The following is a 26,442-nucleotide window of genomic DNA, read 5'->3' on the forward strand; positions in this document are numbered from 1 at the left end:
CTTCCTTCCTTCCCTCCTTCCTTCCTTCCTTCCTTCCTTCCTTCCTTCCTTCCTTCCTTCCTCTCTTCCTTTCTTTCATTCTTTCTATTTTTTAAGCTTACCCCTGGTTTTGGTCACCAGGAAAATCTGTATTTAGCAATTAGTTAATTCTCCTTTCACTTTTCATCAATGAATTTTGTCAGCAACAATGAATGACATGAGACTTGTGCACATCAAAATATTTTCATTCTTCCTTAAAAAATCCTTTAAATTATTATACTATTGAGAACATGTAAGCTTCCAGAGAACCAGAAGTCAATTCCTTTAATGTAAGAAAATAGGCTCCCTACTGAGCTAGGACTCTGTGAGTTTCTGAATCAGTTATTTCAGAATTCAAGTAACAAAGGATTAACATTCTCCCATCCCTCTCAACTTCCCCACACACACACACATACATGCACACTCATACACACCCAACAAAATCCTCCCAAAGCATCTGATGGCACAATGGTTCCAGCACAAATAAAAATGAACTTGGGTAATTAAAGCAACCAGCTGGCCAATGTAGGGAGAAAGGGTTTGCTCCAGAGTAATCAAGGCTCTGCCAGGCATGATGCCGATTAACCTCTCAAAGAACAATAAATGATTCTCCCAACACAGGGAAAGAATCAATAAGGGTCATACTAAAACAGAGAGAATAAGAAATAATAACAGACTGTGTGAAAGGTGGAGCAGAAGCTTCGAATGAGATGTATTTATCATAATATCTTAGAGTTAAGAGGGGCTTTTCAAATCAATAGATTGTAAGAATTTGAGGAATAGTATTACTCTCTATACATTTTCTCTATGTCTCCTTATTCGAGATACTATTTCCATAACTCCATTTTCTTGGAGGTAATATTTCCAAACCCCTTCTTGTGTCATTTTAGAATGACAAAAGTTGTAAGAAAGACCACAAGTCCTCCTGAAAACAGTATTTGCAAAGTCTCTAGAGAATACACCTTGGAGTGTGCAAAGATTTTGCTTGCTTGTATTAAAAGCCAAAGACATTAGCTTTTGTGCTAGAAAAATAAAGCCTATTTGCCAGGCTGTGAACTAGGGAATTTTTGCATTTATACTTGGATATACAGCATGGCCTATTTTATTTTTGAAGGCTCTAATTCAACTAGTAAAAGAGGCAATATTAGTTCCATTGGTGGTGATGCCAGGGCTGTGATCATACCCTTATTCCTCATTTCTTTCCCATTTATCTGCTTTTCCTTCTTGTCTTTCTACTCAGGAGATGCCTTTTCTCCAAACCTTTTTTTTTCTTCATTTGATGTCAGCATCCTCTCTCAACTTGTCTCCCTTTGTTTTAAAGTGCCAAATTCCTTCTTCTTCTCAACAATCACACTCTGCTCCTTACTCATTATGTTGTCACTATATGGATGGAGCAAAAAGGCAGGTTCCAGTAATAGTACAGCAGTGGGTGATATCAAATAAGTACTATTTCCCTTGTCTTACTGGGCCATCAATTCTACAAAACAGCAATGTGAGGGCTCTGGTTGAAGACTGACAATTTTCAAGGTGTTCTTTCAAATGTCAATGTGTTGGCAATGTTTACTTCAGTCCTCATAAATAGATTTCTTGAACCAAAGCCATAAAGGTAGGCTGGACCCAAATGCAAGACCAGATGGAAATCTCCTTGGGTTTTATTCATATTGCATAGTTCACAACTAATCTTTGTCCTCTGAAACTCTTAAGAAGCAAGACTTAGAAGGCTTCAGTAGGAAGAAGGTAGGCAGTCATGTGTATTTTACTCTCCAAATTACTGTTCTAATACTGTCAATGTGCAATTTAAATGCACCCAAACCCAACAGCTGCATTAACAGAAAATATGTCTGGTGATATTCCTTCTACACATATGCTGTACCGTCTGCATGTTTGTGAAATTCACATCTGATACCAATTTTTAAAATTGTTCTCTACAGTGGTAATAACAGTAGTAGCTCCCATGTATGTGGCACTTTGCAGTTGACAAGGTGCTTTCTTCACATTACCATCAGGTAGGTAATATAAATATTATCTTCATTTTACACATGTGGAAACTGAGTCTCAGAAAGGTTTAAATGACTTGCTCAAGAGGCTGCTTAGCTAGTAAATGTTCATACAAGGACTTGAGTCATGGTCTCCTGATTGCAGGTTCAGTGTCATAAATACTGTGATCCCTTATTTTGCTGGGACTGGGGGACAGGTCTAATTCTTCAGTCACAGGGTAACTGTATTCTATTTGGCTTCTTTCCTAATGTTATAGAGGGGTTATTTGTCAAGGGACATGATTAGCCCAGAGCGAGTCCAATTCTGTGTAACAAAAAAAGCTGTTCAATCTCCTTTGACAAAGCCTGGATAACACCCAGAGTCCTAGCTGCTGTTCATTGCTGCCTCTCTCTACATTTCCCACTCAACAAAGCTGGTTAATACATAAACTGCCTAATGCAACAGCAGCATTTTGACAAAAGTTTCCGTCATCGTTGTCTCTGCAGTTAAGAACACTTAGTCTTCTGCTGAGGAGTGAATGATTTTTCCTAGGTGAGAGCTAGACTGAGAGTCAAGAGGAAGACTTCTGATCTCTCATCTGTCTCTCTGGTGTTTATGAACTATATGGGCAAATCACTTAAAACTCTCTAGGGGTCATTTTCCTCATCTGTAAAATTAGGATAATAAATGCTATAGCATCTTTCTTTCCAGGTTGAAAGGTTCAAATGGTACAAATTACATAGACTGTTATTCAAATATGAAAGTGCTCTATTAATATTAATAATAGTAATAAATTCAAGAGGACAACTGTTGGGTAATTACTGTGATGTGTATAGTGAAGGTCTTACCATGATTCAAAATGCAAAGAGGGGCTAATTTTATAACACACATGTCAGATAAGCAGATACCATTGGTCCATCTTTATTTTCCCATATGAGATAGCACAGCATAAAGAAGTAAAGGATTTGTTCAGAATTGTTAAAAAAAAAAGGCCAGGAGCCAACCTGGAAACTTTGCAGCAGCAATTCTTAGACATTTTTGCTCATAGCAATCAGCGTGATACTTTGTCATGAGGAATCATGACACACACAATCTCAACATACATACATAATCATCAAGTGAAAAGTTCTGTAGAATTAGTGACACACTTAGCAGAAAATCCTACCACAACTTTTGAGGATCACTCCTTTAGAGAATCACAGAATTTCAGATTTGAAAGGTACCTCAGTGATCATCTAGGCCAGCCTGTCCCTGGGCAAGAATATCCTTTCTATTATAAACACTAAGTGGTATCCAGCCTTTGCTTGAAGGTATGTAATAAGTGTGGACCTTATCGTCATCTGAGGAAAGCCCTTCCACTTGGGAGAAGTTCTAACTACTGCAAAGTTTTTTTCCTGAAATAAAACATTTTTTTTCTTTTGACAAATTCTCCTCATGACTTCTAATTCTGCTCTCTGGGGCCAAGTGTTTCTTAAAATTATTTTGGGTCATGGATTCCTTTGGCAGTCTGGTGAAGCTTATGCATGTATTTTTAAAATGTATCAACTGAAATATATAGGGCTTCAAAGGAAACCCAGAATATTGAAATAAAAATATCTATTTTTCCCACCCAAGCTCACATATCCCTTGAAATCTAGCCACTGACTCCCTAGGGTCTGTGACCTCCTGGTTAACAATCCCTTTTTGGGGTGTCTAGGTGGTGCAGTGAATAGAGCACCGGCTCAGGAGTCAGGAGGACTTGAGTTCAAATCTGGTCTCAGACACTTAACACTTGCCAGCCATGTGACCTTGGGCAAGTCACTTAACCCCAACTGCCCTGCCTTGCTCCCTCCAAAAATAAAAAACAAAGAATCACTTTTCTACATGACAGTCTATCAAATACTTGATAATGATCCTATCTTTCAATTTTCATATAACATGAATCCTGAGACCTTTACTCTCCTATATACATTCCTCTGGATATTCTCCAATTAATTAATGCTCTATCTTGTGTGGGGGCCAAAACTGAACAAACTGCTCCTGGTTTAGTCTGACTAGGAAAGAGCACAGAGGTACTATCACCACTTTATATCTGATTACTGGCTCTTAATTATATTTAAGATCCCATTCACTTTTCTGGCTACCATATCACATATTAGTAACCCATATTGACCCTACCAGCCATTCAAAAGTCCCAATCTTATTTCAGATAACTGTTTAGCCACCAAGCACAAACTTATAAAATTGATTTTTTTTTTCTTTTTGGAGGGGCAGGGCAATTGGGGTTAAGTGACTTGCGCAAGGTCACACAGCTAGAAAGTGTTAAGTGTCTGAGGTCAGATTTTAACTCAGGTCCTCCTGACTCCAGGGCCAGTGGAATCACTGCACCACCTAGCTACCCCACAAATTGATTTAATTTTAACCTGAGTATAAGACTTCACATTTATCCCTATTAATTTTTATTTGATTAGATTCATTTCAATGATCTATCCTATCAAGATCTTTTTAGATCTGAATGGTTTCTTCCAATGTGTTAGCTGTCTCTCCCAGTTTTGGGGAAACTTCTAGTTTCCAAATGTCATCCTTGCCCCTTTCAAGATGTATTGACCATATCTAAAGTTATATACTTTGCTAAAATTTATTTTTGTTGTCCGTTCTTGAAGAGCACTTTACAGTGTGTTGAACTGTGGTTGATCAGACCACTACCAGCTTGGAATGCTCTAGCACAGGTCAGGGACAAACAGTTCAACATTTGTATGGATTCTCTAAATTTGTGTATCTTGTGTCTCTTCTGAGCTATTTTAATTCTGCTTTGATCATAGAGCACAGCACCTTCTCTGATGAGGACATGTGCCAGGGTCTCTCATGTCATGTAATCAATTTCCAAATTCTCTTTTTTTTGGAGGACAATTGGGGTTAAGTGACTTGCCCAAAGTCACAGGGCTAGTGAGTGTGACAAGTGTCTTATACTGGATTTGATCTCAGGTCCTCCTGACTCCAGGGCCGGTGCTCTACTCACTGCACCACCTAGCCACCCCTCAATTCCCAAATTCTTAAGAGGAATCTTGTATTGCTTTCTCTGACCACCATGTGAGCACTTGTCCTGTATGAGTTCTCCATAAAATAGTCTTTTAGGCAAGCATATGTTTGGCATTAGAATAATGTGGCTAAAATTTATATTGATGAACTGAATCTGTTAGTCATCACACACAATCTGAAAGCAGAAATGAGTGTCAGGCAGAACCAGGTATTGGTCGGCTGCTCTGCTGTCCCTTCCACTCCACACTGGCCAATAAGCAAGGAACAAAGACCTTTGCCCCCTCATCCTGGAAGAAATAACCTATTCAACTTTGAAATGAGTCTGTGCAGAGATGAGCTAGATGGTTGAGGACATGTACCTCGAACATATAGTTTCTTTCAATAGTCTAGCCCAAGGAATTCACTAACCTGTTCCTTGCTGGTCAGGCAGGACAGGATATTCAACATCTGTCCTGACTCCTGTGAGTGCCACACTCTCTAATGCCTCTCCCATTAAATACCATTTCTACCTCTGTCCTAAAATGCTGGTCTGTGTCACCTCCTGCTCAACAAAACCTAACATGCCCTTTGCCACTGAAACCAAATAGAAACACCTTTGTTTGACATTTAAATATATATAACTTGGTCTCTTGTTACCTCGCAGGCTACTTCTCTTATCCCATTGTACACTTTAGCCACTCTGGTTCACATTAAACACTCCATCTCTGTGTCTTTGCACTGCTCATTAACCATTCCTGAAACATACTCTGTTCTTGTCTCCAATTCTTTGCATCTCTGATTTGCTCCAAGTCTCTACTCAAGTGCTTTCTTCCATGTGAAGTCTTCTGGTATCTTCTATCTCTTGGTGTTGACCTTTCCAAAACTGCCTTGCGTTCATTTTGTATATATCATGTATATGCTTGTATAGTTTCATGTTGTCTCTGCCTGAAATGTAAGTGCCTAGAGGTCAGGGGACAGTTTCATTTTTGTTTCAGTGTCCCCATTGTTTGGCATAAAGGAATTGGTACAATAAATGTATACTGGTTGATGAAATTGACATTGTTTTTATCGATGTACAGGGCTTGACAATCCATTGTCCCATGAATCTATTCAGTAGCTCTGTGTTTCTAAGTTGTAGAATGCTTAATATATGCTTGTGGAATTGAACATAATTGGAGAGAAGTGGTCTGGACTCTGGGGTCCAAGAAAATATACAAAGGAAACTATACCATTTAAAGAGAGCCTAGGGAGAAGAATAAAATTTCATATCTTATGCCTAATCAAGGAAGTATTTAGAAGTGACCAATAATGTTAGGACTGGAATAGACCTTAGATACTATATAATACAACCTTCTCAGTTCACAAGAACTGCAATTAAAACAGTGTGCCACTTGCCCAACTTTTTTAATCCAACCCCTTCATTGTTCAGATACAGACATTGAGGTCGAAAGAAGGATTTGACCAAAGACTCATTGTGGTTTAATGGTGAAAACTGGAGTAGAACCCAGGTGTTGTGATTTCCATTCTATCCAAGATATCATATTGCTCTCAACTGATTTGAAGCCTCCTCATCTTTCATATTCTTCCTACAATTTAATCCACATGTTCTAAAAGAATAAAACTAATCCATCCATAGTGTTAAATGACTCTTACTTACTCTCTCCAGCAAGCATCATCATAAGACTTACACATTTCGCAGGATGTGGGATGAAGATTTGCAAAAGAACTTAGAAACCACGGAATATGTTTTTGCAAAAGAGAAAATTAAGGCACAGAGAAACGATAAAAATTACCCAAAGCCACACAGGTTAAAATGAATTAATCAATCAAAACTGAAATTTATATATATATATATATTGTAAAATACTTTTATATTCATTCTCTCCTTTTATACTCATGACAATCCTCAAGTGTAACTACTACAGGCAATATTTTCCCCATTTTGTAGATGAGGAAACAGAAGCTCAAAGAATCACAGTAACTCCTTCATGTTCATCTAGCTGGTAAATATTAAAAACAGGACACATATCCATTTCTTCAAGTTTAGAGCTACTTTCAATAATAATCCTAATCCCAACCCTCACCTGTGAAATGTTGTCAGAATTCAAGCCTTGGTACTAGGATATCAAATGCAAAGCTACTTCCATTGACTTTTCTGCCTCAACTCTCTCCCACAGAAGCTTAAATGACCAAATGAAAGCAGAGAACCTGACTTCTGACATCTCTGGACTGTCGCTTCACTGTGGGGTGGCTCAAGGTATCTGAAAATTCAGTGTGTGAGCATTCATGTGTAAGTGTAAAGAGGACCATATTTCCAGAGTGACTTTTTCAAACATTCATCCTGTATTTTCTTTTTGGGATGACTAAGAAAGTCTCTTGGTATATGGAAATTGACAACAGCGAGATACTTCTCCCTTGAATATTACAAGGGATATGTAAGAAAGTTCAAAGGTAAGCCTATCTCATGAACCCTAGACTTAAAGTCATTGCAGGTTACATAGTTTTAGGGGTAACTGATACCTTCCAACATTCATGCTGTGGCTACAGAACTTCCTAAAGACACCCTTGAATATCAGCACCCTTGAAAAGAGACAACATATATTCATATCAAAACCTAGTTGCAAATTAAAATAAAAAAGACCACGCCTCAGTTGTACTAAGAAATAAAATTATTTGTTATGAGGTTTCCTCCCTTTGTTATAATTTTAACACCTCCTGAAACAATGACATTACAACAACTTTGAAAGACAATGATTTTGAAATTAATAATTAGACAGTTTTTAAGCAAGTAGACTGGAACTGGATTGTGGAAGTTTGCGATTCCTTTTTTTTTTTTTTCCTTAAGTAAAATCTCTGATCCCTCAAGGAGATCCTAGATAAATGATCAACACTGGAGAAGATAAGGTTGAGTCACATTGAATTCATTGGGATTTTTAAATGAAAAATGTAATTAAAGCAAATAGTAGTATTTCAAGTCATTATTGAGAAATTGTGTCTATTAGCTAAAAATGATTCTCCTGATTCTAATCTCTTTCTGCTACCTAATGGTGCCCTCCTTGTTTTATGTAATTAAAACGTAGCAGGTGGTTTATACACAAGAGGGAGTGTTTGTATTAAAAATATCTTTTCATAATCAACATTAAGCACTCATTTCATTTATTATTGAAATATCCAAATAAAAAATCTCATATTTTATTATGAATTGTGGAAAAGTATGTGTTGCCATTCATTTACTTTAATATATTTAAATTTCATTCAGAAATATTATATATGATCACAAAATGTTTAAAATACTTAAATAGGTATGGAAAGTCAAAATAGTGTGTTGGAATGATATTTAAGAAAGTCAAGTACATTTAACTCTATCAAGCTGAACTCCAGTTACAGTGACAAAAAAAAAAAGATATTTGAGACTCTGGTTTTGCTTTTTCTTTTAATCAGTTCTTCTGTTCCTTTAATTATCTTGTTTCAAAGTACACTGTCTTTCTCTCACCTTCATTACAAATTTACAGAGTGCAAATGTATCATAATTTAGAAAAATAACTCCATAAATTCAAGCCATATTAATCATACATACACTAAGTTATATTCAATAAGTCAGTCCGTAAGCATTTGTTAAGCGCTTACTGGACACTAAGTGAGGGCATAGAAAAAAGACAAAAGACATTCTCTGCACCAAAAAAAAAACTCACAGTCTAATGGAGAAAAGAGGCAAACAAGTAGGAATAAACAAAATATATACAAGAAAATATTATAATACCCATCACCTATAGTTGTCAGGGGGTGGTTAAGAATAAATTTTATATATTATATCATATCATATTACATTACATATCTATACCAAACTGATTTGAAATATTTTAGAACAAATTTTTTATTGATATTTTCTTTTGGATCATCATGGTTATCCTCAGTTTCTCTACCTCTCCCCTTTCAAGAGAGTCATTCTCTATAACTAAAATATTTCTTTTAAAGAGGGAAAAATATCAGCCTAACTGATCCATACATTGAAAAAGTTCAAAAATATGTACAGATTGTAACACCTGTGTATCTCCCCTCCCCACAAGGGGAATCGTGTTTTATGTTTATAATGATTTGAAGTCTTAATAAGAATAATGCAAAGCACACTGGGCTGGTAGTCAGAAGTCAAAAGAAGTCAGTCAGCATTTATTAAATGGCTACTCTGCCTTGGGTAAGCACCAGGGTTCCTGCTCACTAGCTGTAGGATCTTTAGTAAATCATATCTCTTTGGGCTCAGTTTCTTCCCCTGTGAAATGAAGACTTTGGGCTACATGGTTTATAAAATCTCTTACAGCTCTAACAGTTCATGGTTTTGCATGCATTTAGGTTAGACTACAACCTACCAAATCACAAATAGTCATTTTATAAGTGCTTGTTATTGATTGTTACCATATACGATCAATCATCCCCTATGTTAAATAGAATTTAAGAGGCAGCTAGGTGGCACAGTGAAAAGAGCACTAGCCCTGGAGTCAGGAGGACCTGAGTTCAGATGTGACCTCAGACACTTAACACAAAACTAGCCATGTGGCCTTGGGCAAGTCACTTAACCCCAAATGCCCTACCTTCCCCTCTCCAAAAAGCAAAATAAATAAATAGATGAATAAATAAATCAATAGATAGATAGATAGATAGATATAGATAGATAGATGATAGATAGATAGATATAGATAGATAGATAGATAGATAGATAGATAGATAGATAGATAGATAGATAGATAGATAAAATAGCATTTAAGGTAGAAGCCAGAGGATTCCATGGGCCAAACCATGCTAACATATGCTCAGAATGGGCAGCACTCATGTGCTTTCATGTGAGGAATGCCAAAGGCTTTCTACCCCAGAATATGTACCCTGTTGGCCATTTATCACATTTAAACCCTGCCTTCCCTCAAATTGCCACTTTTTTGGGATAAGAGAAGGCAGGGACTTCAGCGGTCACCTAGTCCAACGTTCTCATTCTATAGATAAGGAAAATGAGGCCCAGGAAGGTCAAGTTACTTGTTCAAGGTTATGCAGTTAATAACCATCAGAGGTGAAATTTATGTGCTCAGGAAGTAATGCATTAAAATATTAAACCTAAATCATTTTCACTCAGTTTTGTTTATCAGAGGATGGAAGAGAGGAGATTGAGCACGAAGGACAATGTTTGCCTGCTTCACAATTGGGAGTATGAGTTCACTTTGTAAGAGGTCAAAGCGTCACAAACTGAGATACATTCGTTTGTACAACTTTTATCTTATATAATCATATGGGTCTACATATATTGACCCTTTCAAGCCAGGGAGAATCAGTTAATTAATTATGGACTAGCATCATTGTTAATGCATGCACTTGGACCCTAAACCTATGTTAAGAGCAGAGTATACAGAAAAATGTCTCCATTTATCTTCCAATTGTGACAAACAAACTTGATTATTTGTTTGGATGTCATTGTTGGGGGAGGGCACCTCTTGGCAGGGAGCTTTGGAGATAAGTGTTATGCTCCTAGACCAAAGTGAAAATCCAGTTTACTAAATCCTTTGCAGTGCTGCCAGTGGCATTTACCATGCATCATGTAAATTGACTCCTTAGTCATTTCCACAATTCCGGCTTTTTAAGAATCCTAGATACACAAAGAAAGTTCCCTGCCTCTAAATCAGTGACTGATTTAGTTTGTTAGAAAAAACATATTCCTACACACACTAACATGCACACACCTGGACCCAACTATATAATCATTTCTCTGATTCCTCCTAAAAATGCAGAGTTAGTACATAAACTCTTACTTTTAGATCTTTCTGTTCAAGGAAATTTATTATTTGCACGCTTGAATTATAATTCTAGAGGGACATGCTTTACACTGTGATTGACTGAAAAATCAGATGTTAACCAGCAAGACAAGACCAATTTCCCAACACTTGAGCTCTATTTGTTCAAATTTATTGCCATTGTAAAGCACCAATTATGGCTAATAATGGTGCTATACTCATCTCAGTAAGTAACTGGTTTGGTAAAGCTTTAAGTGCCCTCAACTTTGGCATTCACTTTAGTTAACTACTGGCAATAGCTAATTTCTTATAGATTATTACTTTAATGCCTGATTGCTCCCTGAACACATATACACTGTGAATGAATTATCATCTGATATACATTTATATCCTGCCATTAAACCTTCTGGAGGAAATGCAGACTATAAGCCATATTGGTAGAGTATTATATCTACTGGATATTAATGAATTACAGAATCTTGTAAGTCAATGTCTTTGGCTGTCAGAATTCAATTTTCCCATGATGTCCAAAGTCTAGAGCCTCAGTTGTTTCAGATGGCATGAGGTCTAGGTGTTCTAAACAAATACTTATCACCAAAGTGTTCCAGTACCTGTTATCTTGAACACATATAATTGAAAAAAATTGACCTGTACACCTTTCCCAAGAGGAGAAAAGCTGGCTTTTTATTCAGAAAGAAAATCTGTGAAAACAGAGGTCGATTCTTACTAGACCTTTTTGGACTGCAATAATAAAAATAAAAAAGTGAGCCATTTAGTTGCTTTGAAAAGTACCATTAACCTTAGTTCATAGAGGCCCTAATGAAACTATACATAAGTGAGAATGGGCAATGTTACTTTTACAACCCCAAAAGGGGCAAACATATGTTCTTACTGGAGTTTCTCACATTGTATTCCTATGTCAAGACACTCATTCCTTTCTATTCTAGATATTCTTCTTTGTAAATGAAAAAGTACACATTTTTCTCTGCTAGCCTACCCACTTACCATGGGAGATGAAGAATGATGGGAACAATACATTCTTAGAGCATGATTATACTGCATCTATCACCTAATCAGTACATGGTACTCCTTATTTTGCCAGTGTAGATGCCTTTCCTTGAGAAAATAATACAATATAAACCCAAAGAGAAACACCCATCATCGATTTCTCCCTAACCCCATCCTTCTGTCACATTTTCCTATATCTCAAATCTGAGCAAGTTAATGTTCAGCCTGAGCAGTTGCTACTGCCTATGTGCAAATCACCAGAAACACTTCAAAGAAGAGTATGTGCAAATCCCTGCAAAATGAAACATGAATATCCTATTCTCATTTCAGTCTAAATCATGCAAGAGTACAGAGGATTGCTCTCCTGGAAGCCAAAGGGACTCTCAATTATCCACAGGAATGGGATACCAGGAGTGCGCCGACAATTGAAATTCACAGATAATCCCTAAAGGCTCATTTTAGTCAATAGCTTCAACCTTCTTATCCCACCAAACCTTTTGCCTAGCTGCTTAAAAGTGGGGCTATATAATGGCTCGAATATCATTCTCCTATATTTTCCCCCTGCCCACTTAGTCGAAGAACTAATGAACAGTGAAATGGTGGAAAGGGAAGTAGCAGAAGGGAGGAAGAGAAGATGACAAGTCTGTGAACCGGAAAATATATAAACTAAATAATCAGCCCTTGGTAGCGGAAAGTTGACAAAATTGGATTCCTTTTTAATCTACTCTTGCTCTTTGACCAAAGGTCAGGAAGTGATCCATCTTTAACTAAGACTGAAATGCCTTTGAAGAAAGTACCAAATGTTCAGATATTTTAAATCATAAACCCAATGGGTATTACTTTACCATAGTCCTCCCCACCTTCCATGTTTTCATCTATCTTCCCCACCCTTCATCCCCCATCACACCTAGAAAAACCCACACAGCAGCTTAGAAAATTTGGGTGATTTTACTTACAATTGTGAAGTTCATGACCTTGAGAATCCAGATGGTCATAGCCAAGTTCACCAGGATTAAAATCATTAGGAGAAGAACAAAGAAATAGAGACATCTCTTCCGCCAGCCATAAATCCCTACTTTGTACACCTGCGGCCCTTCAGAGCTCCGCATATTGTTCCTGGTTTGAGGATACTGTTCCTGAGGCATCTGGAATTAACAAGAGGAGAGAGAGAGAGAGAGAGAGAGAGAGAGAGAGAGAGAGAGAGAGAGAGTAGGCATATACACATTAAACTGCAGGAAAAGTCAACTAGTGAAGAGCTATTGCTGGCTGTTGTCTTGGAGTTCTTATTCCTTTGGGTGATTCTAAAAGACCTCAATTGTCTTTGGACTCTACCAATCCCTGTGGCCTGGCTTAAGGCAATGTGGTTATTGTTGCTGTTCATTCTATCAGTCATGTTCATTTCTTCATGACCCCATGGACCAAGTGTCCATGGGATTTCCTTGGCAGACTTAAGGCTATAGCTTTCTTATGTTATTCATCAGTACAATTATAAGTATATTTATGTATGTGTGTACATATATGTATGTATGTATATATATATATATATCTGTACCCACAGAGAGATATAGAATGTGCATACAGATACACACATAGAGATATAGAATGTGTATGTGCATAAAGAGCTACAGAATATTGTTGCTGTTCAGTTGCTTCAGTCTCATCTGACTCTTCATGACCCTGTTTGGGTTTTTCTTAGCAAACACACTGGAGTGATTTGCCATTTCCTTCTCCAAGTAATTTTTTTGATGAAGAAACTGAGCAAAGCAGGGTCAAGTGACTTGACCAGGGTCACACAGCTAGCAGTATCTGAGGTCAGATTTGGACTCAAGAAGACAAGTCCAGCACTCTATTCACTGAGTCACCTAGTTGCCCCATAGAATATAGAGAAGGGAAATGTAAGTGTGAATTTCCCATGAAACCATTCTCAAGTGAATTACTTTGGTTTTTTTTTTACTCCAAAGTTGCATGGAATCATGGGATCATAGATCCAGAACTAGAAGGCATAAGGAATCAGAAACCATCTAGTCCAACATCATTAGACAAATGAGGAAAATGAGGCTCTGGGTTTTGTTCCATGCCCCCTAGGTAAGAAGTGCCAGAGACAGTATTTGAACTGACATCCAGTAACTCCACAGCTAACTCCTGCTTCCACTATACCATGCTGCTCCTGGAATTTGCTAGTGAAATGCTTAGGGATCTAACAAAGTCCTGAAGGTGATATTTTAAATTAGTTGGGTGGAAGGAGTTAAGTTCAGCAGATCATTTTGGAGATGTAATAAGACTTCCCAGAGGTTTTCTTCATTAAAAAATAATAAGGATCTCAGACACTGTCTTTCTCCGCAGCTACAAAGGCAGCTGGAAAAGAAATGTTCTTAGCTTTATTCATTTCCATACAAACTCCAACTTCAGATACCAAGGGTTCTAGCTGTGAAACCCAACAGAAAGCTTTACACCAAACAAAAGCCTTCAATGTCATTGTTCCATCTCTTGCACTTGCTTTGTGGGGCTCCCTTTTGCAGGCATGAGCACAAAGGCAACATCATCTATTAAGAGGAAAGAAAAACTTCTCTCAGAAGTGGAAAGAAAGCATGTGGGAAAGTTAGGGTGCCTGGAAAGAACAACTCTTTTCTTTCTTGTGACAAATAAACTCAGTGATGTTATCTAGTGCAGTATTCTAGCCATGGAATGTGGACTACATGTTTAATCTACCTTCATAACAAGGAGGGAAGTACATGTCAAGGTAAGTTTTCTCCCCTTAATTTTCCATTTTAGTAGATTTCTACAGGCTCCAACTTTGAGAGGAGCTCAGTATTCATAGGAGCTTTTATTTTTCTAGGGAGAAAACTAAGCATCAGAGAGGAGAAGGGACTGGAACCTATTAGATCTTTGTTAAAAAATTAAAAAAAAAAACAAATTTGACATATTTCTACAGGCTACCTATTCAACATTTCAAATTTTGTTAAGTAGGTACCTCAAAGTTATTATACTCAGAACAAAATATTTTATCTTTACTCCCAAAGCAACCCCTTTTCAAACTTCCCTACTTCTGCTCACACTTATACTCAAAGTTTTCAGCGTAAAAGTTGCTCGTGACTCCTCCATTTTGCCTCCTTTATTCAGTTCTCTTGCCCTCTTTTTCATATATACACTACTTCTCTCCCTTACTGGATTGATAAGTATATTGCATCTTCTAGCATTTGGCTCAGTTCAAGGGACATTAAGTAGATTCTAATATATGCTTGTTGATTGGTTGAACTCCGAAGACATTTCTGTTGATTATGGTTGATTTGCATTTATCTCTCGACAAAACTGCTATTCTCAAACCATTTCAGTAAAACTGTTATCATATTCTTTAAAGTAATAGTTACTTGAATTCTCTCTTCCCTGCTGCTTTCTTTCCAAGGCTAATAGCTACATTCCTTTTTGTGAAACTTTAAGTTTCATGGAGGGGGTGGGAGCGAGCACATTGGTAAATGAAGAAGGCCAAGGAGTGGGAGCTGAGCAGCACATATAGAACTGTGCAGAGTGAGAACTGGTATACAGGGTGAGGCGGAATTATAGCAGAGAATAGCTTCAGTCATATTCTTGTAAAGGTTGAGGTTTATAGATTTCTGGATTCAGAGAAGACTGTTGTAATAAAGGAAAGCACTATCTCAAAATTCATATTCTTTGAGCGTATTGCAAGGGTGAAATCCAAAGGTCACAGGAACAGCTCAGATATAGTCAGGGAGGAGTGGTGAGAGATAGTGCAAAGTATGGGATGATTCCCAGATTTCAAGCCTGAGGGACTGGAAGCATGGTGTTGCCCTCTTCAATAATAGGGACTGTGTGTGTGTGTGTGTGTGTGTGTGTGTGTGTGTGTGTGTGTGTTTTGGGGAAAAGAATGAGTTCTACTTTGGACATATTCAGTTTAAGATGTCTGCTGAGGTAGCTACATGGCTATAGCAGTAACCACACTGGCATACCCAGGATGGCTGCTAGCACCGGTTCTTAGATCTGCTTTACCAGGAAAGATCAGGGGAAAAGTACAGGGGATCACTTGAACAAGCAGACGCACTGGTCTCAGTAAGGAGTAAGGCTACTTCATCATGTGAAATAGTGGTGAAGTAGAAGAAAATGGAGGAAGGCATCAGAGTGATGGGAGATGAGGAAGAGAAAAAGAAGAAGCTCATGGCTAACAGCCCCATTTTTTTTTTCAGTAAAATATGAAGCAAGATTCTCAGCTGAGAGAGTGGGGAAATGGAGAAGAATGGGAGGTTATAGGAGGGATGAAATGGTTTGGAAGAGCTACTTTGGAGCATGGGATAGTGAGTTGATTAGGGAGGTATATAGTAGGATTGCCTAGCAGCACTGAGGCCCCAATTGAGTGTATAAAATATAAATCTGTAGTGGACCCAGTCAGAATGACTGTGTGATTTTCCCTACCTTTGTGAAGTGATGAAGACAAATGGTGGGGGAGATCCAAGGCTAAAGCTTGGCTAGACATAATTGGTGACATGATAAGGGGACTAGGGATTCAAGAAAGGAAGGCTGTATATAGTTGAATTGAATGAAGAGGAGAGAATGGCTAGTGCATGGGAAGTGCATGGGAGACATCAGAGGGATATTCAAAGGTTTGGAGGTAATAGTGAGGATATAAAGTAGGGTTACATAGGGGGAGGCAGAGAGAGAGAGAGAGAGAGAGAGAGAGAGAGAGAGAGAGAGAGAGAGAGAGAGAGAGAGAGTTCATAGCTAAATGATTATTGTTGGATAAGGATTTTAGAATTCTTCAACAAAGAAGAGGTACTCCTGTGGGATGATGGCAAGATCAGGGGTATGACCAGAAATCTTTACATGTGGCCAAGGTGGAGTGGAAGAGTAACTCATAGAAAATGAGTGGGTTGAGGAAATGAGTGGTTAGAGTATTTGAGGGAGAATCCATATGTATGTTGAAGTCCTCTAGTACGAAAGCAGGAGTTAGGAAGGAGACCAAAATTGTAAGGTAGGTATTTAACTCACTGAACAAGAAAGACAAATGGCCTGGGGGACTGTAGACAACAGCTACTAGGATTTTGGTTGGGTGTTAAATGTGAATATCATGAACCTCAAAGAGAGGTTACTGAATGATGGAGGAAGGTAGACAACCTGGAAGTGGCAATGGTGAGCAAGGTGTATTCTAACTTTCCAGCTCCTCAACCAGTGAGCAGAGAATAAGTGAAGGTGTAGCTAGCGCTGGAAAGTGTGGGCAGGGAGGCTAAATTATCAGGGAGAAGTCAGGTTTCAGCAAGAGATGGAAGGAGTTCGAGAGGAAAATATCTAAAATGAAATTGTTTGTTGCCTATGGAACATGCATTCCAGGTGGCACAGTGGAAGCACTGGGTGGAGGTAGGATGAAACTTTGGGGTGGGGAGGGTTGAAAAGAATGAGAATGAGGACTCAGGGATTAGTGAGAGGAATGGGGCTTTGATGATGCTCTACAGTTTAGAGTCACTAGGATGTGAAGGGTATGACAGGTGTGAGAGTGTTCATCATTGAGTAGAGGGTGACATTCCTCTACCCTCAAAGGATAGGTATAGTAGGAGATTGGAGACCTGAGCTTTTTTTTTGCATTGAAAAATTCTCTACATTTCAGCTGGACATTGGTCAGGCAGTGGAAGATGCCTTGTCCTGGTATAGATGGAAGTGGTTGCACTGGGGCAGATAAAAGATGCCTGGCCCAGTCCTAACAGCCTTTCTTCAGGGGACATGCTGTTCCCAACAGGAGATGGAAGCTTCAAGATGCTATCACCAAGGCTTTTTTTGCCTCCCGGCAGACATTGTCCTCTATGCCCATCACTATCAAAGTTGTAATGTCAGCCAGTGTGTGTGGTGGTTGGTATATGACTGTTATCCCTGCTATTGGGGAGGCTAAAGCTGGTAAGTTCAAGAGGTTGGAGTTGTGGTACTTTAAGCCAATTTGCTGTCTGTATTATCTTGTTATGTTATTGTATGCCCTTGGGAGTAAGAGAAAGTGGGAACCAGGTTGCTTAAGGAGAGATGAACCAGTTCAGGTCAGCAATGGAGCAGCTCAAAACTCCTGTGTGCATTAGTAGTGGGACTGGGCCCATAAGCGGCCTCTGCTTTTCTAGCCTTTGGAAGATAGGGATATGCAATCACAAAACCAAACCAAACAAAAAGTTATAGCATTCACTACGATTACTAACCTCCAAAACCTACTTTTTGTGACCTTAGGTAAGTCATTAAACTTCCCTGGGTTGCAGTACTTTCATCTGTAAAATGAGGCTCATTGACCTCTGAGGTCTCCTGGTCCATGTTACTATGATTCCATAATCTGGCTTTTTCTGTCATCATTTTATTGTGACCCTTCTCCCCCAAATCAGCAGTGTCTTGCTAACTGCCAATCTTAATGTAATTATGTCAGTTGTTATTTCTTTAGACTTTTAGTAAGAAAATATGTGGCATACGTGGTTTCAGCTCTTCAAGTTCACATGAATTATTTTCCATGGAGTATGAGATTCCAGGATTCTAAGATTCAAAACACATAGTTTCAATTCAGAAGCTTTTAATAAGGACCTACTATGTGCCAGCCTTAGAACTAAGCTCTGGGGATAAAGATAAAACAGAGTTCCTGTCCTTTGTAAGTTTACATTCTTCTGGAGGGAAGCAGCACAGACACACAAATAAATCAGTACAAAACACATACAAAATCATTGGGGGTGGAGAGTATGTTAATTTGGAATGGGGAAAGATCACGAAAAATCTCCATGCAAAAACCTATCTTCTCAGCACCTACATCACTAAATCAGTCTATGCCATCCACAATGCTATTAGTAGCCTTTTTCCCTCAGTTATATGCTTTTTGTTTAAAAATGTGACTTCGTATTCTTTTCTCCTAACTTAGGAGTGTATCTGGCAAACAGTAATCATGTCTGCACTATCAATTTACTGAGCAAGAATGTTTTCAGGGAATGATAAAAAAAATCCAATAAAGATGTCTAGAGACAAACCAATGTCATCGAATTTCCTGATGATTTGGGGGGAAAATTTTATGAGCCATGATCGGCACTACAATAAGGTAGGTATGAGAATAAGTACCCACTGGCATGCCTCTGGAAAGCCAATTCAATGTAATTCAACAAACATTCTTAAGAATCTATACCATGACAACTCCTATGGTAGGAGTTGGAGATAAAGATGAAAATCAATTAAATTCCTGCGCTCAAGGAGTTTACATTATACTGTGTGTGTGTGTGTGTGTGTAAATGGGTGGACAGTTTCAGGGGAAGAGCAGGTAAGGAAGGGGGCCAGGACACATACATAAGTAATTATATTATGAGGCAGTCTCTGCAGAGTACAAAAATGATAATATGGCATTAGGAAATTTTGAGAAATGAACTTCTTTTGATGAGTGATTAGTTTGTTCTTAGTATGACACACCCAAACTCAATATTTTTTTCACAAATAAATGTTAGGGAATATTCCATTTTTCTTGAGATTTAGCTGAACCCAAGTCTAACTTTTTAATCAAATCAAGCATTACTTGAATACCCATTATGTGTTAGATATGGAGAGAGGAGGATATTGAGAAATGGAAAGCATATCCACTGCATTCAAGGACATTTAAAACTTGCTGAGGAGTTGAGGCATACCCACAGAAAAACTGTTGTGTTGTTGATTTGATTCAACCTACTCATTTTAAAGATGAGGAGACTAAGGTCCCTAACATCACAATAAACAATTACAAATCTAACACTCTTATCTATTGAACAATACTGACTCAGATATTTAATATCATAAAACAATATAGGATAGGTAAAAATGGCTAATACAGAAAACAAATGTCATAAATGCTCAAGGATGGGCAAAAGAACTCCAGACTAAGATATTTGATGAAGGCCTCATGAAGTAGGTGGGCTCGAGCAGGACATTGAATGATAGCTAGCATTTGTAGAGGAGGAGATAGAACATTCAATATCAGACTCAGAGAATCTCAGAGTTAACAAGAAGGAAACTCAGTAGCCATTTATTCCAACCAATACCTGAAAAGGAATGGCTACAGCATGCTCCATCTGAATATCTATCCTCTCCCTGAAGACCTCCAAGGAGCGGGGGACTGTGCTAGCTCCAGAGGAAGCCAATTTTAATTTGAGAAAAGTCTAATTGTTCAGAGGGTCCTGACAAGAATCCTACATTTAGCTCCTTACAATTCTACTTAGGCTGATAGTTTCAAACTAGTAGTGTTTAATTAGTAGCTAATGTTAAACACTAGTTAACTAGTAATTAATGTTAAACACTAATTAACTAGGCATTGGTTACTAGTTAACTAGTGTTAAACACTAGATAGTTAAACTAGTTACTAGTTTTGTTAACTAGTTTCAAATCAGTGGTGTTTAACAGAACAAGTCAGATCACTTTTCTACCTGACAGCCCTGCAAATCTTTTGAATATAGTAATCACATTGCTCTTAAGCCTTCTCTTCTCCAGGCTAAATATCCCCAGGTCTTTCAACTGATCACCATATTTCATAGACTAAAGGACCTTCACTATCCTGACAATCTTTCTCTGAAAGATTTTCTTTTTAGCTAATAACAACAGGAGTAGTAGTAGTGTTGCTGGTGGTGGTGGCTGTGCTAGTGGTGGTAGTAATAGTAGCTAGCATGTATATATAGCATCTACTACATGGCAGGCACTGTGTTAACTCTTTTACAAATATTATCTCATTTGATCCTCACAACCTTGAGAGGTACATGCCATGCTATTACTATCCCTATTTCACAGATGAGGAAACTAAGGCAGGTAGCATTTAAATGACTTGCCCAGGATAAAAAAGCTAGTAAGTGTTGACTTGATTTGAACTCAACTCCAGTCTTCCTAGTCTAAGTTCAATGCTCTATTCATTGTACCACTTAGCTGTCCATTAGCAATACCTTTTATAAATAATGGCTTCCAGAACTGAACCTAATACTCAAGAAGTGAAATAACCGGGGAAGAGTAAAGGAGACCATCACATCTTTATTCCTGGAACCTATGTCTTTATTAATTAATACGAACTAAATTACCATTAACTGTTGTTTTTATTTTTGCCTGATACTTTGCATAGCAGTGCGATGCAAGTTACAATCCATTCAAAACCCCAAATGTTTTCAGACAAACTGCAGTCTAATCATGACTCTCATATTTCAAACTTTTTGATTTTTGAACCCAGGTGTGAGACTTCACAATTATTCCTATTGAATTGCATATTACTATATTGAGATCAGAGTTCTAGCCAGTAAAGAAGTTTCATCTATATTGTTAAATTTCCCCCATAACTTTCTTAAGCCTAGAATCCAACAAAAAAAATTAAAAATCCCTAATTTGAAAGTGATTGCTAATAAGTAAATGGTATTTCCAAGGTGTAAATGATCATACTGAAAATTTAACAATCAGCTCTTTTGAGTCTATTGGAATTGGCTCCAGTGAATCCTTGATTCTGCCTCTATCATCCACAATAAGCTCAAACAATGTCAGCAAAGTGTTAGAGTAATCACAAAAGGCAGATGGAGACAGTGAATGACTAGTGGGGCTACAGCAGAACTGTCAGGAAGGTGATTGCTAATAGGTAAATATTATTTCCAAGGTGTAAATGATCACGCTGAAAATTTAACAATCCGCTCTCTTGAGCTAACAGGATTTGTGAGTAGAGTGGAAACTCCTTGAGAATGACGATTGTCTCATTTTGGTGTTTCTATTTCCAGAGATTGATACAATGCCTTGAACATGGTAGAACTTTAATACATGTTTGTTGAGTTGATTTTATTAAGGTTGGAAAAGCAGGTTGTGTCCAGATTTAAAGACCATGAATTCCAGGCTAAAGTGTTTGGACTTGATCATGTTGGCAATTAAAGAACAGTTGAAGGCTCCCCAATGGGATATTAATTGTTTATAAAGTAGGCTTCACAACTTGATTGGATGGGGAAAAAAATTAAATGATTTGTTAGCCTTACTGGGCGTAAAGAATTTACTTTAAAACATAGAAGCAGAAATAAATTGGCTTAAAGAACCCCAAGCTGTGCTTCTCCAGTCACCCAAAGCAGTCATTTAAAATAGGCTAGCATCCTATTTGTTGTATGTTGTAATAGCCTGCACAAATCATATAAATTCCCTTAGTATGAATATGTAACTAAAAAAAATGCATAGGCAAATACACTAATGCTGGACTTGAATTAAGTAAACACTTGCCCACACCTTCATTCTTCTCTTTCTAGAGGTTATTGTATCTGAGTCATTTTTTGGACATCTGGGCACATAAGCAATCTTTTATTAACCACATTAATTTCTGCATCTATTTCCAATTTAAATGCTGGCAAAGGGAATCTAGACCCACATGGCTTCAGGGGATGTTTGATTCCAGACATTTATAAAAGGCATTACTTTGGTATTTCTATTGTTTGGCAGCACATAGAGGATGTAATAAACCCATCAGCACTTTCAGTTTTGATAGAAGGACCAACATTTTTCCTCAGGGGGAAAAAATCATTCATTACAGTAAGCTCTGCTATCTGGCATGGTCAAGGAATGAAGAGTTTTAATTAATCAAATATTCAAGTAAAAAGAGTTGTCATATGTACCATGCCTCAGTTTTCTGGATTGTGCTTTGAAACATTCAGCACCTACTTTATGCCAGACTGTACTCTCAGTGCTCAGGATTCAAAGATAAAAATGACATTTTTCATACCCTCAAGAAGCTTACTTTCTCTCAGAAGTAAAGGCCCATCTTCTCAACAACAAATTCTTGCCCCAGTGATGTTATTTACTCATGGAATGCCATAGGCAATAAAGAATGCATACCAAGGATCACTCAGAGCATAGTAGAGAGGCAGCTTGTTAGGGAGACATCAGCAGTCTGGGGTACAGTTTAAACAAGGGATGATGTAGGAGGCACAGAATAAATGATGTCATCAGAAATATATGGGATTAGAAAAATGATGGGATGTTCACATGGTAAAATGTTCCATTGATATCTGAATAATATAAAGAGGACTCAAGAAGAAAACGTAGCACATTGGGTGAACACCTTATGGCATATTTATTTGAGAAGAGGGACAAGAGTCTCATAGAAAGGGAAGGCTTGGATAGTTTAGGATTATTGTTATCAGAGAGAATACCTTTATCAGTGAAGTCACAGATCCATGGAGGGGACTAGAATATAAACTAACAGAATTTAGTCCTTCATAAAGCAGAAGAGGCAAGCTTCTTTTTCTTTTGGTTTAAATTGACCTTTGATTTCATTGACATAGAGAGCTTCAAGTAAGAAATATCCTCTAACAATGCAAATCAGCAAGTTCTATGCAACTTGAAGTATTTACTAAAATAACAATGACAAAGATTAGTGATACCCAGATGAAAGGATGCTATGGTAATTCATGATCTGTTCCATGTTTAGAGCACAGTTGGGCTCATAATACTTGTTATACTTCACAGGTCTTTTATTTTAAATTTTGGTGGCATAATTGAAGAAAAGACTGGATGTGTGGTCAGGAGATGTGGTATAAATATCATGTAAGGTATATGGGTGTGTTTTCTAAAAATATCAAGATTGCATTAGTAGATAACTGATTGGGGTCTGGCCCATTCCCCTCCAAAGAAGGAGGCAATGGCTAGATCTTTTCCCTTTCTCTGACATCTCTAAGAGGGGGTACAATTCTAAAATTAAATCTATCCACAACACCACAAATATTTGTAAGCCTATGGGTCAAACAATTTGGGAGGGTTAGTAGACATACCACTTTCCTTGATCATCCTCAAGAAGAAGGTTGTAGTTAACTGAAAATTACCAGCTTAGCTGCCTTCCACCAAATGATGCTTATACAAAATACATCAAGAATATGGATAAACCTATTTATTTAAGCAAAATGGGAGAGAGAAGTCATGGAAATTATACAGATTAGAAGAGACCAAAGAATGAATCATTGTAAAGGAGATCTTCAGGCAGTTAGGTGTTGCAGGGTATAGATAGAGTACAGGGCCTGATGTCAGAAAAACTCATATTCCTGAGTTCAAATCTGACCTCAGATATTTACTAAGCCATGTGACCTTGGGCAAGTTATTTTACACTGTTTGCCTCAGTTCCTTCATCTGTAAAATAAGCTGGAGAAGGAAGTATAAAACCACTCTATTATCTCTGCCAAGAAAACTCCAAACTGGGTCGGAAAGAGCCGAACACAAGTAAAATAACTGAACAACAAAAAGGAGATCCTTGACGGGAGTGAGATAAAGTACCTCACCTCAACCAGAGAGAAAGAATGATATCAGCAAGGGGAATTCACTCTGAACAATCTCCAGAGTTACAAGCACTGGAAGTCAAGAGACATGAATGGGGACCAGCTTTCCCTCATGTTTGTTTGTTCATTTGTGAACTCCATTAGTCATTCAAAGGTTCCTATTTTGCAGGTCTAAACTGCTCTCCTGAAGTCCTTCTCCCTAATATATTCTAACATTTCCCTTAAGCAATTATACAGTGTTAAGCTCAGCATTTTATTAGCCAGAGTTTGTATCCCTGAGCAATAAACAACAGAAAGCACAATATCCTTTCTGAAAAATCAAACATCATACTTCAGTGGAAGTTGATGTTACAGTTGTTTTGGGCACTAACTTATTGAGTAAAACCACCTTTCTGAAGTTAGCATTTTCATCTTGAAAACAGGGGTAATAACATAAAGTCTGCCTGGCTTATATTGAGAAGAAAATACATTATAAAACATAATGTGTTATATGTGAACTACATGGATGATGAAGTGAAAAGGCTTCAGAGATGATATCAGCAGTGGAGGAGGTTGAACTAGATGGCCTTTGCAATCCCTTCCAGCTCAAAATCTATGATTGCTATAACTATTTGTCTCTCATCTGATGGCCAGTCTAGTTAGGTTTGTAGAGTCCAAACACTAGAGAGGTAGCCACAAGGAGATCAAGCTTTTGGCCTCCTTGACTCATGACATTGTTGATTAAAGCATGGAGGGGTTGTGATCCACACCAACAGGATTTTGTATTATGAATGAGCTCCCTGAAGCACTGGATATCAATTCTTTATAGGAATAGGGAGAAAGACATTTCTTTGACAAAATATTAAGAGTTAAAAAAATCCAACATACACTATTTTTTTTATTACATTTTTAGAAAGCTTGCTGAGTATGGCCAAAGCATCTGCGGAAAACATTTAATTGGGCCAGATCCTCTTTATTCCCACTGGCTAAATATTCAACGGTTAGCCTCAACTATGCCTGCCAGTATTTCATTACTGAGATCTCTTCAATTAGGACCTAGCCTTTTGACTTAAAGTTCTGATTCTGGTTGGCCCAAAGTTCATTGGTTTAAAATGAAACATGGTATCATAAAGGGATAAGGCAAGAATACAAATGAATTAACACAAATCTATGCTCATCACTGGAAAGATAACTCCAAAATTATTCCAGTGTAATGTCCTTCCCTTCCTTACTTTCTTCCCCTCCCTGCCCCCCCCCTCCCTCTCTCTCTCTGTGTCTCTCCCTCTCTCTTCCTGTCTCTGTCTCTCTCTCTGTCTCTCTTCCCCTTCCTTCTTCCTTTCTTCCTTTCTCTTTCTTTCTCTCCTTTCTTTTTTTCTCTCTTCATTTTTTCATCCTTTCAAATTATATCTGTGATCTCATTGGTGTACATGGATTTCTTTATAATAGAATGACTGGGAATTACTCATAAACTATTAAAGCTGGAAGTACCCTCACTGCTGAGTCCAAACCCCTCATTTTATAGATATGGTAACTAGAGCAAATGATGAGTGTTTCAACCAGACTAGAACACAAGTAGTTAAATTATCATAATAGTATAGGTTTTTGTGATGCCAGTATAATAATTTAAAAGGAAAAAAAAGAAAAATAACGAGCACGAACCAAGCATTTTTTTTTCCAGTTTTAGTCTTTTGTGTGGTAGGCTATCTTTGGTCTAGGAGCAACCTGTTTCTTGCCACAAGGAAGGTGGTATAGTACAGACAGTAGAAAGAGCACAGGATTGGGGTCAGAGAATTTTTGTTCAAATGTCATCTCTGACTCTTATGACCTGTGTCTTTATGGATAAGTCATTTGAACTCTTTGGAACTCAGTTCCTCATCTGTTCAATGGAGGGATTTTACTAGATGATCTTTAAAATCCCATCAAGTTCTAAATCCAAGGTCCTTGGAATTCTTTCCCCTTAATGGGAAGTTTCCATAGCCCTTGCTTCAGAGTAGGTGTGGGAAGTGAGAGAAGAATGGATCTAGGACAAACTCTAGTGCTCCCTCCCTATGATATCCAAGATGGGAAAACAATAAGACCTGTCCATGCTAGATCCTATTATGACCCTCTATCTCCTCCATCATTATGATGCCAATGCAATATTCACAGTATCCATGGTGGCTATGAATATGCTGATATAGTTGTGAATCACAAAATGCAACAGACTCTCCATATGGAAGATAGAAAAACCAAATCCCAACACCAAAAAGCCAAATTCATCATAGCAACCAAGAAGTTGGTACACATAACCAATGCAGCCAACACGAACGTTCCCAAGCCTTCCCTCCATCAGGCCTTCAGAACAAAACGGGCCCTCTTAAGCAAAAATGTTCCTCTGTCATTCACTCTAGCTGCTCAGCCTCTACTCTGCTTGTTCCCAGCTGTTCTGGCTCTCCTTCTTACACCTTCCT

General features: G+C 37.9%; 1 protein-coding gene across 3 annotated transcripts in view; it reads right to left on the reverse strand.

The window, feature by feature from the left end:
- The window catches only part of SGCD (sarcoglycan delta), a 562,593-nt gene that overhangs the window by 482,725 nt on the left and 53,426 nt on the right, over positions 1–26,442 (reverse strand). For all 3 annotated transcript variants that reach the window (XM_069102511.1, XM_069102512.1, XM_069102510.1), the window contains one exon: positions 12,728–12,916. In XM_069102511.1, the coding sequence (XP_068958612.1) occupies positions 12,728–12,916 (189 nt within the window). The remainder of the gene's footprint in view (positions 1–12,727; positions 12,917–26,442) is intronic.

Source organism: Petaurus breviceps, unplaced genomic scaffold (genome assembly GCF_028583685.1).
Source record: "Petaurus breviceps papuanus isolate PSGF00001 unplaced genomic scaffold, PetGlider_PUasm1.0 551, whole genome shotgun sequence".
Taxonomy (NCBI): domain Eukaryota; kingdom Metazoa; phylum Chordata; class Mammalia; order Diprotodontia; family Petauridae; genus Petaurus; species Petaurus breviceps.